This window comes from Petaurus breviceps, unplaced genomic scaffold (genome assembly GCF_028583685.1).
Source record: "Petaurus breviceps papuanus isolate PSGF00001 unplaced genomic scaffold, PetGlider_PUasm1.0 339, whole genome shotgun sequence".
Lineage (NCBI taxonomy): Eukaryota > Metazoa > Chordata > Mammalia > Diprotodontia > Petauridae > Petaurus > Petaurus breviceps.
The window spans coordinates 1,455,654-1,472,321 of NW_027186112.1; the positions used below are offsets into that span (position 1 = coordinate 1,455,654).

The window sequence follows — 16,668 nt, forward strand, 5'->3', positions numbered from 1 at the left end:
AAAGGTCTTGAAGTCTTTAAGCAGAGACTAGAGGGGTACTTGTTAAGGATGATGATTTAAAAATGAATGTTGGGGGGGACTTCTAAAGTCTCCTCGAATTCTGAAGATTCAATGACTATGGCAAGTACCACACCATGGAAGGCTCTTGAAAGACAAAATTACGTAAGGATTTAATCCTATAGCCAGTGGGGAACTACTGAAGACTTCTGGTAGAGGGGAAAATATGAAGTTTTGTTTTTAAAGGGAAGATTATTTCTGATATTGTGTAGAATGGGCTGGAGAGAAAATAAAGCAGAGGTAGGGAAAGAGGAGGCTATTACAATAATTTAGGAGAGAAGTGATGAATTCCTTAAACGAGTGGGGGATAAATAGGGACATATCCAACTGAAGCATTAATGGGTTTTGCAACTATTTGAATGTTAGAGTGAGGAAGGGGGAAATAGTTACAAGTCTGGATGACTAGAAGAAATTTGTTTTTTTACTTAGAGGCAAGTAGATGGCACAATGGATTTAGTGCTGTGGATGAAGACACATAGTAAGTAGGCACTTAAATGCCTTTTTTTTCCCCCCTTTTACGATATTGGCTGATTTTCCATAGAAGGTACTTTGTGGTGGGCTTTCATTAAAATGTTGGGCATTGCCCTGAACAACACCCACAGTAAATGGACAGGAAAGGGAACAGTCAGGGGAGAACACTAAATAATCAGAGACACCAGAGGAGAACTGGGACAGGGTAACAAGGAAATTATTTTTTTGTTGACTGAGGGGGGACTGTGTGTTGAATTGAATTAATCTTATTTTTGAGGTAATACTATCTGCACCTGTTTTCAGTGCTTTATTGTTCCTTTAGCTGGGGGAGGGAAGGAATTAGCTAGTTAATGATTAGGTTGGAAAGCTCCATAATCCACAGTGAGGCTATAATACCTTGTCCAGATTCTGAAGGCTATGCTCTACTTCAGCCACCAGGCATTCTCCTTCCCTCTTTAAAAACAACACCCCAACCCCACCCATTCTGTTTTTAATGCTCTTTCTTGTTTTTGCTCTCCCTCCTTTCTCAAGAAGTTCAGGACCTGGCTAATCATCTTCCTCTCCATCCTTGCCCCCAACTTTGGGTATTTCAATTTACATACTGAAATTGTTTCTCAGTTCCTCAAAACTTCTCAGATCTCACAGCCTGCAGCTTTCTTTATTCATTTCAGACATAGACAGGGATGGTCATATACATAAGGATGGTATCTAAGTGGTACAGTAGATAGAGCAGTAGCCCCAGAGTCAGGAAATCTGAGCTCCAATGAGGTCTCATCTACCAGCTGTGTGACCTCAGGCAAGTCTCTTACAATTCTGCCTGCCTACCTTTGCAGAGCTGTTGTGAGGATCATATAAAACGATGATTGTAAAGTGCCTAGCACTGTCCCCTGGTCTGTCTTTTTTATACCTATTCTCTGTTCTCACTCAAATTTCCAGTGCCCCTGTCTCTCCCTTTCCCATTTCTCACCCATGCTCTGGCCTTATTCCCTTCAAATCTTGATTCAACATTAATCAGTTCAACTTCACAGTGTCCTATGCCCTTGAACTCCTCCTTTGCTCCCCATTTTGCTGTCAAGCATTCCTTTCCAAACCCCAATCCTGGATTACCCCACTAGCCCATACCACTTTCTCTTAACTCCGAACTGTTCCACTGAATACCATTGTTCTGACCTGGTCCACTACAAAATGAGGTTATAAACCACTATGGTCTGTTACTGCTGCAAACCAGCCCTTTAACTCTTCCCTTCTTTACTCCTGATCTACCTCACTGCCTACAGTCTCTTCTCAGACTACCTGTACTCTCCTCTGCCCTCTCAGCTAAGTCCCTAGCCCTGCTGAAACCTCTCTTCCTCAATTCTTGAATACAAATCACCTCTGCACCATCCCCACAGCCTTCTTCCCTTGCTCCAGGCTCTTACCAAAGTCAACCATCTACTTGTAGCCAAATCAGTGGGAGCTTATTATACCTCATGCTTTCTCTCATTCTCACACCACCACTCCCCAGCCCCCTTTTCTATCTATGGCTCCTTCCTTTCTGCTTACAAATTCCCAGATTTCCCCCATGCTTCAATAACTTTCCCTCAATTCTGCTACCTTTTTTCCAGGTTTGTTACACATTCTTCTCACATATTCTACTTTCCAGTCAAACTGGGCTTACTGTTGTTCCCTGTCCATGGCATCCCATTTCTCATCTCTGTGCCTTTGCCCAGGCGGTCCCCCTTGCCTAGGATGTCAGACTTCATCTCTGTTTCAGAGAGCTTCCTTCAAAGCTCAGCTCAAATGCTGCCTCCTACAAGAAGCCTAATCAAATTTCCCATAGCTGCTAGTGCTCTAGAGCCCTCTGGAAACCCTACTGTATTTTATAACTTCCTGCAGGCAGAAAATGTTTGGTCTGTCTTTCTACCTCCAGTGGCTGCACATTACAGGACCACAGGATCCGAGAATCAAGAGATTTAGCCCTAGAAGGGATCTCCGAAGTTAGTTATCTCCCTGACCAGACCCTATCAGGCTCTATCAGAGAAAGGGCAAAGACTGGGAGCAACATCAGGGTGACATGAGGGTGGAGGGAGAGGAAGACCCAAGACTCCAAGGGGACAATCTCTTGACAGAAGTAGCAAATGTCGAGACTTCTTTTGCTCCCTATACAGTTCATGTTTGACTACAAAGAGACCTCATTAAAAACCAACACCTTTAAGGGACAGTGGAATGAGAGATGACTGTTGAGCCAAAGAGCTTGTTTCTACATCTATAAAATGAGATGGGTGGTGGTGGTCTAGAGGGATCAAACTCTTGAGTACAGTCAGAACCACATTAAAATTATACAAAATAATTGGGATGTATTTAACAAAACAAATAAAAATACAACACAGATGTTAATTTGTGGGTTTTTAAAAGTCAATATACAGCCTGCAGGGATCCTTTCTACCTGAGTTTGATAATACTGGACTAGATGACCTCCAATGGTCCTTTCTGGCTCTATAAGGCTATATTTGAACTCTATACTCCCCACTTCAAAAAAAGAAAACACAACACACATCCAGGTATCTGAAGAAAAGACAACCTTTCCCTCCACCCCCAGATTATTATACTTGGGCCTCCCTCAAAGAAATTAAGCAGCAAAGAATGAAGAATTAATTACAATATGGATACAGAAGATCCAGGATATTGATAAGGGCCTTCTGAATAAGCCTCTGGACAATCAGACTTATCAGACATCTACCACTGCTGGTCACTAAGCAAGGAAGATAGGAGGGCAAAGATTTGAAAGGACAGAGCTTTGTTCCACCACAAGGGGGCCCCTTATCACCATTGGTAAACCATTCAAACTCCATCCCCAATGGGATTATTTCTTCTCTTTGAACCAGTCAGACCAGTTGCCAGCACCTGCAGACTCATTACCACTTATGAGTTTTTATTCTTTTCCTGGTCTAGAAGGCCCGTCTAACTTTGTTCCATCTATCCAGCTTTCTGCATCTTTCAGGGCTCAACTCACATCATTTCTTTGAGCTAGGACAGACTCTGAGGAGAGTGATCATCTATATTCCACCCCAAGCCCCCAGATTATAGATAAGGGAACTAAATCAGCTGCCCAAGGTAAACATCATTTTGGAAATAATAACTAGAGCTTAAATTTGAACCCAGGTCCCTCAAATTCAGTACATATTGGCCCACTCCTATTGGTTAGGAGAAGATGGTGAAGAGAAATATGTAACAGGTCAAGCATAAACTTCAGATGGTCAGGAGCTTCTAACTCTGGGAGAGGCAGAGAGCTAGCTCCCAGGCCTCCAAAATCACCCAGAGGCTGCCCCAGGAGAAAGGAGAGAATTTCAGAATTCTTGCTTCTCAAAGTCTCCCCAATGAAAGAACTCTGCTAGACATCTCCACATGGATGGTTTTCTGGTGCTTCAGGCTCAGTACTTCCCAAACTAAAGTCATCATTGTTTCAATTAAACCTGTCCTCACATCTGTTTCTTTTCAATAAAGCACAGGCATTACTTTTTACAACAGCTAATATAACATCTGGAAGGTATTATTAATCTTGGGGCAGATACCTCTGTCAGATAAAGAAAACCCAGGACACTGACAGCAGTTTTAGTCAGCCAGTTAGGGTTTCTTCTAGTTGTTCAGGAAGCAGTCACTTAAGGAATTTGATGCAGATACATGGAAAATAGACCTATGTGTGACTCCTCCTTTTAAAACCATGGCACATTCAGTACTCTAACCAGCCTGAACAGGAAGACAGGTTGAGATACCCTGTGTACCATTCTCTTCCTTGAAACTATGCCTTTTTACCCCAATCATAATTGGACCACATCCAAGACTCACTGTAGAAATAACTGACAAACACCTGAGATATGTCAAGTACACTGCAAATGAAAGCAGCAAATTATCACCCAATGACCCACATCAGGATAGGAAGGAAGAAATCAGTCTCCTTTTCTAGGCCTCAAATTAAAAACAGAATCAATTATCACCAGCAGGTCAGGTTCCAACTAGTTTGATCCCATGACTGACTCAATAAATTCAATTTCCTCCTCTTTCTGGAGGTAGAAGGCACAGCAGGGAGAAGACAAAACCACAGAGAGGCAAGCAGCAATTATCAGCCAAGAAAAGATGCCATCTTAATTTTTTTGTACACATCCTTCCTATGCAGAGAGAAGGTAGCAGAGAAAAGGTAGCAGCAATCTTCAGTGCCCTTGGGGAAGGGTAGAGGAGGGAAAGAGAAGGGAAGCCCAGCCCTGCAGGAAAGCAACAGTAAAAGCCCTGAGCACATTCAGCAGAAGGCCTAAGTTATTAGGGAAACAAAGCCACGCAACTGGTTAGGATAAGACTCAAAGAATCTAAGGAGAAAAATACTTTGAAGATTCAGGGGGAGGAGGAGGTACACAGGGATCAGTGTGTGCATGTGAAAATTTAGTGTTTCAAATCCAATTTGCTGCCTGGGGAGGCGGAGCTCCCCACAGACATAAATAAGCTTCCTCTCTAAACAGAAAATAGAAAATACTACACCTTGTCCTTCCCTTTAGTTAAAAAAAAGGTAATAAAAATGTTTAAAATCAAGATCCAACAGATGGTGGCAGAGGCCAGCCAGGTGGGCATGGGCTCACAAGAGGACGCCACAGGCAGCCAGCGGGTGCGAGCATAGGGTACTCACTCCGGCCAGCGATTTCTGGATATTCTCCCTGGCTCTGGCAATGTCACGGAGGATCACACTGGCGCCGTTCTCCTGCAAACAGTGCAGAAAGAACCAACATGTGTTTTTATTTGGGGAAAAAAAGTATAGATCTAAAACAGGGCATGAAAGTGTTATAGATAGAAATTGATTGGTGGAAAGAAGCAGGAGCCATGTGAGTTTTCTTTTTCCGGTTAGTTTCAAGGCCCTTTGCAAGCATTCAATGCTAGACAACGCACTTGCCCTGATGCCTGGAAGACAGGGTGACAGCAGCTGCTGGATAGTGATTTTTCATCCTGTTCTTCCTAGTATGCCTATTGTCACATACCTCCCACCCTGAACACCCCAGAAATAGAAATTCCTAATGCATTGGGGGGGTTGGGGGGGGAGGTGGCTCAGTGATTTACCCAGCATTAAAACAATGACTGCTAGGAGGTAGAGAAGTACAGCAGGGCCTCTCTGACTCACACGGCTCTAGGCCACAACGCAGCTCCTCACTAGTGGGGTCTATTCAAGGGTGCTGGGCAATGGGCCAAGGGACCTGGCTCTACTTGCTGTTCCATAACCCATTTCCAAATCCCTTCTGTGAGTGCCAACCAGCCATGTGTCTCATTAACCAGCCAGCACCAGCCTACACCTCATTCTCTTCCAAAAGCAGTTAAGGAAGAACAAGCATGAAGGCTTGACTTGTGAGATTTAGGCTTGAGATCCAAACTGGACAAAGTCTGGGGACCTGCCCAAATAATTCCCAGGCCAGGTAAAGTTCATAGTCCATGACCACCTGAGAGGGCCAGGGAGATGGGAGAAATGCAGTAGTATGCTGAAGCAAAGCAAGGGCCAGGGCCCCTCCTGTTTAGGAGCCACTAATATAGCAGACTTGTCTAAAGGGCTGGAGAAGACTCCAGTGCATCTGGGATGTGGCTGCAGTTAGGTCCTTATCTATCTATGCTCCCCAGAGTCCCATACTCACAAGTGAGATTTGCTTTGGGTAAGAACAGAATGCCATAGATTAAACTGAGCATGTATTAAGTTCCTACTGTATACTTGTTAAGTGATGGATGTGAGAAGCACTGCTAGATTAAAATAAACTCCAGAGGCCAGCTCTGGCACTGCTTGCCCCTGATAGGCAGGGTAATCACAGTCCCTCCAGGGTCCAACCTTTTCCCCCAACAGAGCAGCTAGACATACAACCTGATGCTTCCTGCCTCTGGTATCAGCATTTCTTTCCAGCTGGCCCAGGAATACTCCCATGGCTCAAGTCTGCTCACCTAATTCACTGCTGCCTCAGAAATCTGATTTACAGCTGTAAGATCACCTAGTCCAAATCATGTCATAGATGATAAAACTGTAGCCTTGAGAGGAAAAACCTACCTAAATACAGAGAGTCTTAAGTGACAGGGTCCATAACTGAAGTTATCCAGTTGCAAATCTCCCCCAAAACTGTCTGGCAGGATGAGAGGATCAAGGACCTTCTGCCCTCTCCTCCCACAAATCAGAACATGGGGGATTGGTCTATAGTACCAAAGGCCACAGGAGGCTCCCAATGCTGTCGCTTCCCTCTCCTTTTTACATCTCCCCCATTCCAGCTTCTGGCTCTGAGCTAATATTACCTGTCGGGAAGAGACAGGTACAGGACCATTCATCTGTTCATAGAACTTTCTCTCTGCATCATCATACTTGAATTTGTCAAACCAGATCTTCTCATGCACCAAGAAACTGGTTGCCATCTTCCTGTAGAGGAAAAAAATGGGAAGAATGTCACACCTAGGGATGATACCAATTAACATGAATCTCTTGATTTGAACAATCAGTGAGTTGCTCAGATCATAATAAGCTCCTTCATTTCCACCCAAACTCTGGAACTAGCAAACTGTATCCCCCTTCTCTCCCCCTCTCCATTCCACTCCATCTCTGCTGAGATATGGACCACACTAAGAAAAAGCTCCAAAAAGCTGTCACAGGCTATTTGGAAAGTAGGGCTTCTCAAAGCAGGGTCTCAAAAATGGCCTCATATCCTGGTCTTTTTCTCAGACTCTTGGAGCTGGAAAGGAACCCTCCAGAGATTATGTAGTCTAATCCATACTGGAACAGAATCTCTTTACAAGATCTGACAAAAAGCCACCCAGGCTCTTCCTGAATACTGCCTGTGATGTGAAAATCCACCATCTCTGGTAGCCTATCACATTTTCAGACAGCTACAGTAGGACAACAATAACTTCTCTCCACAACTTCCACCCTACTGCTCTTGCCTCATGCTTTGCAAAAGCTGCAATGTGATAGCCTTCTCTTTTTCAAGGTAAACATTCCCAAGTCTCTTCAATGGCTCCCCATCATATGGCAAGGGGTCCAGTCCCCTCCTCTCCCTCCCCTCCCCTCCCCTTTCTGGTTGCCCTTTCCTAGATGTACTCCAACTCATCAACATCCTTTTCAAAATGTCTCCCTCTTAACTGAACCCAATACTCCATATCTGACTAGGGTAGAAATCAGCAGACTACCACCACCCTCCTTCTGGACATTGTGCTGCAGTTGGATGTGCAGGGACTGCTGTATCAACCTGATAACTCCTACTGAACCCGAAAGCCTACAAAACCAACCTCTCAAGGCTCCTTTTCCCCCTATCTAGGCCTCAGTATTATGGAGCCTATGTTATTGTGAAGGGAAAGAAGAACCTTGCTCTTAACAGACACATTTTCTCTCATTCTTTCATCTTCCAAGTCTCCCTTTAACCTGACCATGTCCGGGAAGGACAGTCATGCCTAACTACAACAGAACACCCACAAGTGATCAGAATGACTTCAGTGGTATTATGCTCCCCACAAGCCAACTTGCCTGCTGAGAGGTGTTTTCCTTCCCCTCCCACTGGAGGATGCCACTGGTTGCTCTGGTAGAGAGTGGGGAAGACAAACAGGAGCCCTAGAAGAGAAGGAACCTTGTCTTCTAACACTGTCTCACCCTTTGTGCTTACCTGCCAGGCAGGTATAGTATCCCAGCCCTACCACTAACCAGATGTGAAAATTTGAGCAGATTTCTTTCCTTCTCTGGGCTTCAGTTTCATCCTCCATATAAGGAAGGGGCCGGGAAAGATGACAGCTGAACCCCTTCCCACCCAACTATTTTTGTCAGTCAAGTCTACTGAATCTAGGAAGAAAAACTACACCCAACCACAGCTGGAATGCCATTAGGTGAATGAATAGCCCCAGTGGCATCTGTATTCCTTTTTCAGTGCCCAATCATACTGACTTCCCTCTCTTTTGCTCTATCACTGCTCTTGACCTCAGTGAGTCCCCCCTGCCCCTCCTACACACATACACCCCAACACACCCTTCCCCAAGTACTCAATTAAGTTTTACATAGGAAATAATGTCCCAGTATTATCTTTGATTCTTCTTTCTTCTCCAATATGCTATCACCAAGTCCTATGAATTTTCCTTTCACAGCACCATATTTATAACCATCACCCTAATCTAGGCCCTCTTGACTTCAGGGCACAATTAGTAAAGTCTGCTACCTCCCTGACTACATATTCTTCTACCAGAAGTAAGTTTAACATTGCTCTCATCATAGAATCAAAGAATCAGAGAGTTGGGAAGGGTCCATAGAAGTCATCAGCTTCAAACCCTACTCAAAACAAATGCCATATCGATGCAACAGGAGGATACTTATTACACTCAACTCTTAGGCCCCCAAGGAAGAAAAGTCATGCCATACTTCTGACTCAAAACCCCTCAATACCTCCCCATTTTCTTCCACATAGTCAAAGAGCTTCTACTTGGTTTCCTACGTTCCCTACAGACTTATTGAACTTTTGACTATTTCCCAACAAGAACCTGCCAGGCTCCAGAAGACTGGTCTTACCATCCTAGAACTAGACTGCCCCTCCCACCTTCTTGCCTGTTTCCATGTAGTTATCCCTCTCCTAGATTCATTCCCATTCCATTTACAGATGCAAAGCCCAACTCAAGCCAACAACTTCAACATTTCTTGGGTACAAAGCAGCATTTTACCTCCTCCAAAACCTTTGGTGACTGACTACTTCAAAACTTATTACTGCACATGCACAATTTAAGACTTAAATAATTAATGAGTACTTCCTCAGGGTAGACTCAGAGCTCCCCAAGGGGACGACTTCTCTTAAGACCACACCTATGTAAAATGGGATTGAGAATACAGAAGTCTCCCAGAAAATCCTGACTAGACATCCCACCCCTTTTCTCAGTGCTCCTAGAAACAGACATCACCAACCACCCTGGGCAACCAAGATTTTAGATTCTTGTTATTCAAAGCAGCAGGAAATCTTACCCAGTCTTTTCTGTGAGCCTATGGCAACCAGTCTGCATTGGGGTGATGATGGGCAGTTCTGGGCCCTGGCACACTGTTACTGATCCCCTAGCATGGTCTATTCAAAACAAAACAAATTCTCCCTTCTCTCTATAATCCACCCCTCCCACTCTGCAGCTTCCCTTTTTTTCCACTGAGAGGAACCAAAAGATCCCCTCCCTTCCCCTAAGATACCAAGGTTAGAGAGCTGCCAGCCCAACAGTACAGAATTGGGCTGTTAGTAGTTTGCAGTAAAATTTGGGTTGGAAAACATTGCTCGACAAATGCTGCCACCAACATTCAAAAGAACAGAGAGGAAATTCATGAAGTCGCTCAGCTCAGAAGGCACAGGCATATAGAAAACATTACTATCTCTGCAGGTAAAGAAAAAAAAAGGATTACACATGTGTCTGACTAGGGAAAAGGTATGTTAGAGCTTTCCCACTGAAGATTAGGAAATTCTATGTTTCCCCCCAGGAGAACCTTAAGGAGGTACTAAGACATATTTGGTTTCTGATTTCACCTTTCTCCTCAAAAATGAGGTCTGGCCTCCCCAAAGGAGCCTGCATCATGGGGGCATGCACCTGGTGGTTAACTTACCTGGGACTGCTGCCCTGCCAGAGCTCTTCTGTGTCAGCTAGAATTTAAGCTGGCACAGGACAAGGACCATGTAATCCTAAGCTTCCCCAACAGTGTCTATAGAAAATACTACCAAGGGAAAGGACTTCCAACCTCCCAGGTCATCCTACTTTGACTTGATTTAAACCCACGGATTACTTTTACTTGTTTCTTTTGAGGCATTTAAATAAACCATACCAACTTTTCTGGGGGAACTCCAAAATTCTGAAACAAACTACAGAGCCAATAAAATACACAGGGCCCATAATATGTCTCAGTAATTCCTCATTCTCCCCCCTACTGCTCTTCCTCTTTCATCAATTTGGGTTAAAGTTTCTTAGAAATGAGATTCCTTGAGAGAAGGAGAGAGAACAAGTAAAACCAGGAGCTGATAGCTGCTTCCTACCCCCTATTCTGTGACTAAATTTCATCCAATACAAGTGGGACCTGGGGACATGTGGAAGAGGAAGGGGAGAAATGGTTACCATACAGTAAGCTTTTCCTACTTTGGTCTTGGTGCAGATGCTGAGGGGACAACGCGGGAAGCAGGCCGATGGGCAGGGACTGGCAAGACTGGAGGTGCTTCTGCTCGCCATGACATTCGGAGGGCCTCAGAGGCATGATGGCGGGATTCAGCACTGTCATAAATTGATTTGTTGAGCCATGGGGGTTCACCATCCTTGTGCAAGAAATACCAGTAGGGTAAGGCAGGGTCCACTTCTTTGGAGGGTACAGGATCTGCCCGCTTTGGACCAATACGTTTGCTTGTGTTATTTCTGTTCCGTCTATCTTTTCTTCCCCGCCGTGCTACATCAAGTGGCCCACCCCGTTCCTGCAGCCTCACCTTCCCTGGTGGGTGGCCATCAAACATGGCCTCATAAAAACATCTCTCAGCATCATCATACTGGGGTTTTTCCAACCATACCTCCTGGATCATTGCCTGAAGACTAAAAAGCTGGGGTTTACCATTGGCTGGCAAACTGGGCCAGCAGGCAGTGAAGGATGAGCCTCTAATGGGTGGCCCTGGGGTGGCAGGAGTAGTTACAGCTGTCATATACCCTTCATCTGGGGTGCCCCTCCCACTTGCCACACTTGTGTCCTGTGGTAACTGTGAGGATGAGATGTCCAGGGAATGTGGTGGGGTGGACGCCTGCGTCCACTCCACAAATGCCATCTCAGCTCGGTCAAAATAGAACTTGTTAACCCAGATGCCACAAGCCATATGGTGGCAGGCCACACGACTCCCATGGGTACAGGGTGCCATCAGGGCCTTCCCTGGCTTGGATACCACTGCCCGAGGAGTCTTCTCTGGCCAGAATGCCGAATGCACCTGGGTGGCTGTGGCTGCCTCCGTGGGCACTAGGCCACGTGGCGCTACTGCATCTGCAAGCTTCTTGCGGTAGGATGTCTCTGCTTGGTCAAAAAATGGCTTTTCAAACCAAACTGGGTCGGCTGACAGGCCCACTAGGGCCAGGTTGGTCTGGGATGGGTGGTTCTTGGGTGAACGCTTCCTCTTCTTCTGCTTCTTCCCATTGTTGCTTGCTTTTTTGGTGTCCCGCCCACTGCTGTCCCCTGAATCATCCTGGCTGAGGCCATTCACCACCTCCTCTGGTTGCTGCTGGGCCTGGGCTGCGGCGGCCTGTGTGGCTTCCCGTTCGTAGAATAGCCGCTCTGCTTCATCATATTTATGCTTATCCTCCCAGACCGTCTCCAGCGGGCAGGAGGGCTTCCTTGTCCTCATCTTCCCAAGGAGGCAGCATTAAAAGGTAAGCACAAGAAGGTAGTTGCAACATAGCTGAACAAACCAAGGATACACGTTAAGACGTTTCTTTTGACAAGTTATTACGACCTCGTTACAAGGCTCTGGTAAGAGTAGATTAAAAAACAAACAAAACACAAAAAGAAGTCCTTGCTTAATGAGCAAGGCATTTCTGTGAAGGGGACAGCTTTCTAAATGACTCTGAGTGGGCAGCTGGTAGCATACTTACAGATCTCACACACATTAATTACCCAGGACACTGAGACCTTACTAATTCAGAAAAACAAGGGAAGAGAAGGGAGGACTGAATTAGTGAACCCCTTGAGAAACAATTTCTTTTAAAGAAGGAAGCCCAGGGGCTTTGGGAACAATTCGCTAAGAGGAAAGGTTGACTGTTATTATGCTAGTAACAGCAGGGAAGCCCAAAATGGTGAGGCGGGGCACCAAATTCAAGGTCACTGGCTGGCTGAGTTTCTGCACACAGATGTGTCTATATGTACCTTTAGGTACAGACTCAAAGTTCTGCTTGAGAATTAGCACCACCTTAAGAAACATGATGCTCTGTAACTGCAATCTCAGCAGACAGAACTTAACCTGATTAAAGGAAGCTCTAGCTCTAGTTGAGCCAGTCCTCATTGGGTTAGCGTCTTTCTGTGTGGTCACACCGAGTTCTAAATAAAGAATAACAGCAATCATCAGGTTCGTAGGGGCATCCACACTGATGGCAGTGGCACGAGTGCCAAGTTAGAATTTGAGGGCCCCAGACCACAATCCTGACTTTTAACCACTGACTCCCTCTAACAACTTTGACTCAGTTTCCTTCTCTGGGCATCAGGTTTTTCTAACAAATAAGCATTCTGGACTAAGTTCTTTTTAAGGTCTTTTTATTTTGGTTCTGACATTCCATGGTTCTATTTCAAAAAGTTGCTACAACAAAAGATGCTGCCAGGACGTGTAAATTCCTCACATAAATATACTATTTCTGAGAATGCTGACCTTACAAATTGTGCTGAAATCTCTATTGCTGTGGCTGATTTCAGGTTGTAAGTTTTACCCAATTATTTGGCCCTCAGAGATGTTGTCAGGGGATAGAGAGGCATTTCGGTAAAAGGTTAGATAGAAATACATTAAATCACCAAGTTCCTACAATTGTAAGGGTTTTGCCAAGCTGAAATAAGGAACTGGCTAAAATTTTTAAGAGCATGTGCCCTCATGGCAGCAAAAATACTTTGAGACAACGCATCAGTAAGATGCTTTGGAAAACCAACTAGAATTGACTCCTGGAGTTTATGTTTTCAAGCTATCTTTCTTTGCTAGGGGTGGTTTTTTTTTTTAATACCTCCAACTTAAGGTCAGTTTAAAAATAACTTCTATTTTGGTTAACTTTACAGAATAGGCAGAAGCCATTTCTAAATTCAGTCATAATCCTCTATGCCTGCTTTCTTTTAGGCCTCTGTGCCCATTTGCAGGACGTTTCCTGAGCCTTCTTTTTTGGAGAAATGCCTGGCACATGAAATCTCTTGTTAAGGGGCTGTTGTTTCACACAAGTGTCATGATGCCATGACTGCCTGTTGACACTCTGGGGCTTTGCTGAAGAGCCAGTGTAATAATATATTGATTTTCTGAAAACTTCAACCTGACTCCTACTGACCAAAGAGGAACAATTCTTCAGAAAAGAGACACAGGTGACTTGCAGAAAGTCATACAGGTCGCTAGGCCATTAGAAGTTTAACCCTAAATACCCACTGATATTTAAAATGTCTATCTTTTCCTTTTCCTATTTGCTCCCAATAAAAGGCAATGTCATTAGTGCCTCCATTTTCTCCGGAGGGAGGGACAGAGTTGGGAAAAGAGGGCTTTTGTAATCCAAATCTAGAATGCTTCCTAAACTTCAGATCACAAGTTTTTAGGAAGGGTGGCCCACTCCTATGTTTTAAAAAATTTGCTCTTCAATATGTCCAAGGAAGGGTCTTACTCAGAAAGAGGAAGAAAAAGAAAAAATGAAGGGAATCAAAGAGAATAAAAGAATGAGAGGGAAGAAGAGATGGAGAAAAAGAGACATAGTGAGAAGAAAGCAACAAATGCTCACTAAGAATAGCTTCTTAATATTAGCAGAGATGAACTCAAGTCAACTAAGAACTAAAAACAAAACAAAACCAAAAAACAAAATCCCCCCAAAAGGAATGATTAGTTCTAACCAAGCTCAAAGTCCCCCATCTCTCACTGATCCCTGGAGATCCTGGCACTCACCAATGTAAGGATGACAAGGGCAGAGGAGGCAGCAGCAAGTGGCAAAGGGAATGTTGACCTTAGAAGCCTCCCTACCCCACAACAAGCCTAGAGCATTATGACCCCAAGAAGGCAGTGACATCACCCACTCAGTCATAAAGCCCAAAGTCTAGCTCACATTGTGCTGGCCAAAGCAGACTCCTGGAAACTTGTCTATTTGGGGCTCATATAGCAGCGTGATCTGTAATGCCTTTTACTATTTAATTTGTACTCTTTTCTAAGGAGGCCTTAAGGTCTTAGGATTTCTCTGCACTTGTAATCTATATTTCACTTTTTCTACCTCTGCTTCATTATTGGCTTTGGACTATTTGGATGATGAGAATATTATGTAAAAGCCCCTAGATCCTGTGGGATCAGGGCAAGGAATATGCACCCACAAGATAATGCAAAACAATGGAGCATCTTAAGGACAAAGGGTAGAGGATATAGGTTTGATATGTAATAGCCACTACAATATAAAAAGATATATTCCTATACACACATACAGCTTATTACTTTAAGAACTTATGATTGTCGGTATGTGTCCTCAAACCAATGATGCAAACCATAATTTCTTTGGGTATCTGGAGATAGTTTCATAGATTACAATGGTTAAAAAGTTCAGTACTACTAATGGCCAACTTTCTAGTTATAAGGCTCTCCAGAATTGTAATTTAACAATAACCATTATGAAAAGAGGGCCTTATTCTGAAGACCTGCCCACCTTGAGAGGGCCAGCCAAACATTTTCTCCCCTTAACGCCTTTAAGAACTCAAGATCACCTTCACAGGGAATCAGAGGACAGTGTAAGCCTAGAGCTGCAGTCTCCCAACCAAACTCAAGAGAACAGAAAAAGTCTATAACCCTGGTAAGGTCTGGGGTAGGGGCTATTCCAAACTTGTGAATTCTTTTTCTTTTAGAATAATTTACTTAAAAACGACTTACTTTAAATAGCATTAAGCTTCTACCAGAAGCTGGAAATTGAACCAGACACCTGAGGGGATTTTCTGCTCTATGCTAAAAGGGCTGTTAGATCTCTGATGGTTTGTTAAACCACAAAAGGAAAATGTTGGTACTTTGATATACCCATGGATTCTTATTTGTATTTACAGTAACGACACGTTTTCAAGATGTACCCCCAGAAGGAGGCACCCAAGGAGGACTAAGAATTTATGATGCTAAAATGGGAACATGACTGGATTTGGGGCTTAAGACTACAGTGTACCCATCTCTATGGGTCTTCAGGTGTGTTACCACATGGTACAGCAAGTTAGTCATGGAATAAGGAAATAGAGGGTCAGGCCCAGATATTTGGCTCAAGGGCAGTATTTTATTATGTAGGTGGAGTAGATCAGTGAAAAGGTGTTAATTTTTTGGTTTTGATTCTGGGTTGAAGCAGCCAAAAGAGCTGATTTATTGGTTGTTTTTACCCCTCATCACACTCCGGGGCAGAAAAAGGTGGGCAGTTTCAGACAGATTAAACCAGAGGATGTAAACCTCAAAGCCAGGAAGGGGAGGATGAAGAAGGCAGTGTGAGAGGAATTCCCCAAGGTCCAGAATGAGGTTCAACAAGGAAAGGGGGTTTAGGGCTGAGGACCAATGCTTATTATGAGGGTGGTGGTGGTGGTGGTGGTGGTGGAGGGGTATAAAAGCAGCATGGCTCTTTTTCCATCACTGCCTACTAAAAATGTTATTTGCCGTTTTACATCAAGAGACTTTTCAATTCAACTGTTCAATTTTCTCCTTGACAATAAACAGAATGCTTGTATTAAAGTTGGCCTTATTTAAAAGCAGTGTTCTTGCTTTTTAAGTGGAGGAAAAACTAACTTAGGATAGCCAATCCAGATTCATCCTTTTTTTTAGGGCATAAGCAGAATGCCAGATTAGCAGAAACAACTTGAACATAAGTTCAAAGTTATCTTCTACTGTCCAAAGATATTACTTTAATGAGCCAAATCTAGTCTTCATTCCATCTACAGTTGTTATACATGATATATAACTTCTCCTGGAGCTTATTATATTGGGAGGACTACTAGAACAAGGTAACAGCCACAGCCACAGCCACACACACACACACATCAGACTGAATGAACTGTGATTAATGACCAACTTACACTTCCACAAGGTACCTGTTGGGACCTTACTGCTACTCCCCCAAATAGGCTGCCTTCACTATGAACTCACCAGGAATCAGGCCCCTTACTCATGGAATCATAGGATGTGATAAGTGGGAGGGATCCAACCCCCTCATTTTCCAGTAAGGAGCACATGGAAGGGAAGTGCTTTGTCCCAAGGTTCCACAGTGAGTTAGTGGCAGAATAAGGACTGGAATCCAGGTCTCCTAACTCTAGTCCAGGGCTCTTTCCTACTAAACCATGCCACCTTCTAGAAAGTACTCTTTCCAAGGATCCAGGGAAAGTCCACTCGTTTAAAATGGTGATAGATTCCTAGTAAATAGTCTCTTACCTTTTTATCTTAATTTGGGGATGGAAAAGAGGAAGGGAAA

At 44.0% G+C, this 16,668-nt stretch overlaps 1 protein-coding gene across 8 annotated transcripts in view; it reads right to left on the reverse strand.

The window, feature by feature from the left end:
• Positions 1–16,668, reverse strand: part of EEF1D (eukaryotic translation elongation factor 1 delta) — a 33,877-nt gene that overhangs the window by 6,766 nt on the left and 10,443 nt on the right. For 2 of the 8 annotated variants that reach the window (XM_069096926.1, XM_069096922.1), the window contains 3 exons: positions 8,030–8,113; positions 6,811–6,931; positions 5,183–5,254 (listed from right to left, as the gene is read on the reverse strand). In XM_069096926.1, coding sequence (XP_068953027.1) covers positions 5,183–5,254; positions 6,811–6,927 — 189 coding nt within the window. In that variant the 5' untranslated portion in view covers positions 6,928–6,931; positions 8,030–8,113. Of the gene's footprint in view, positions 1–5,182; positions 5,255–6,810; positions 6,932–8,029; positions 8,114–16,668 lie in introns of those variants that run through there. The other 6 variants (XM_069096925.1, XM_069096927.1, XM_069096924.1 and 3 more) reach the window with 3 other exon arrangements.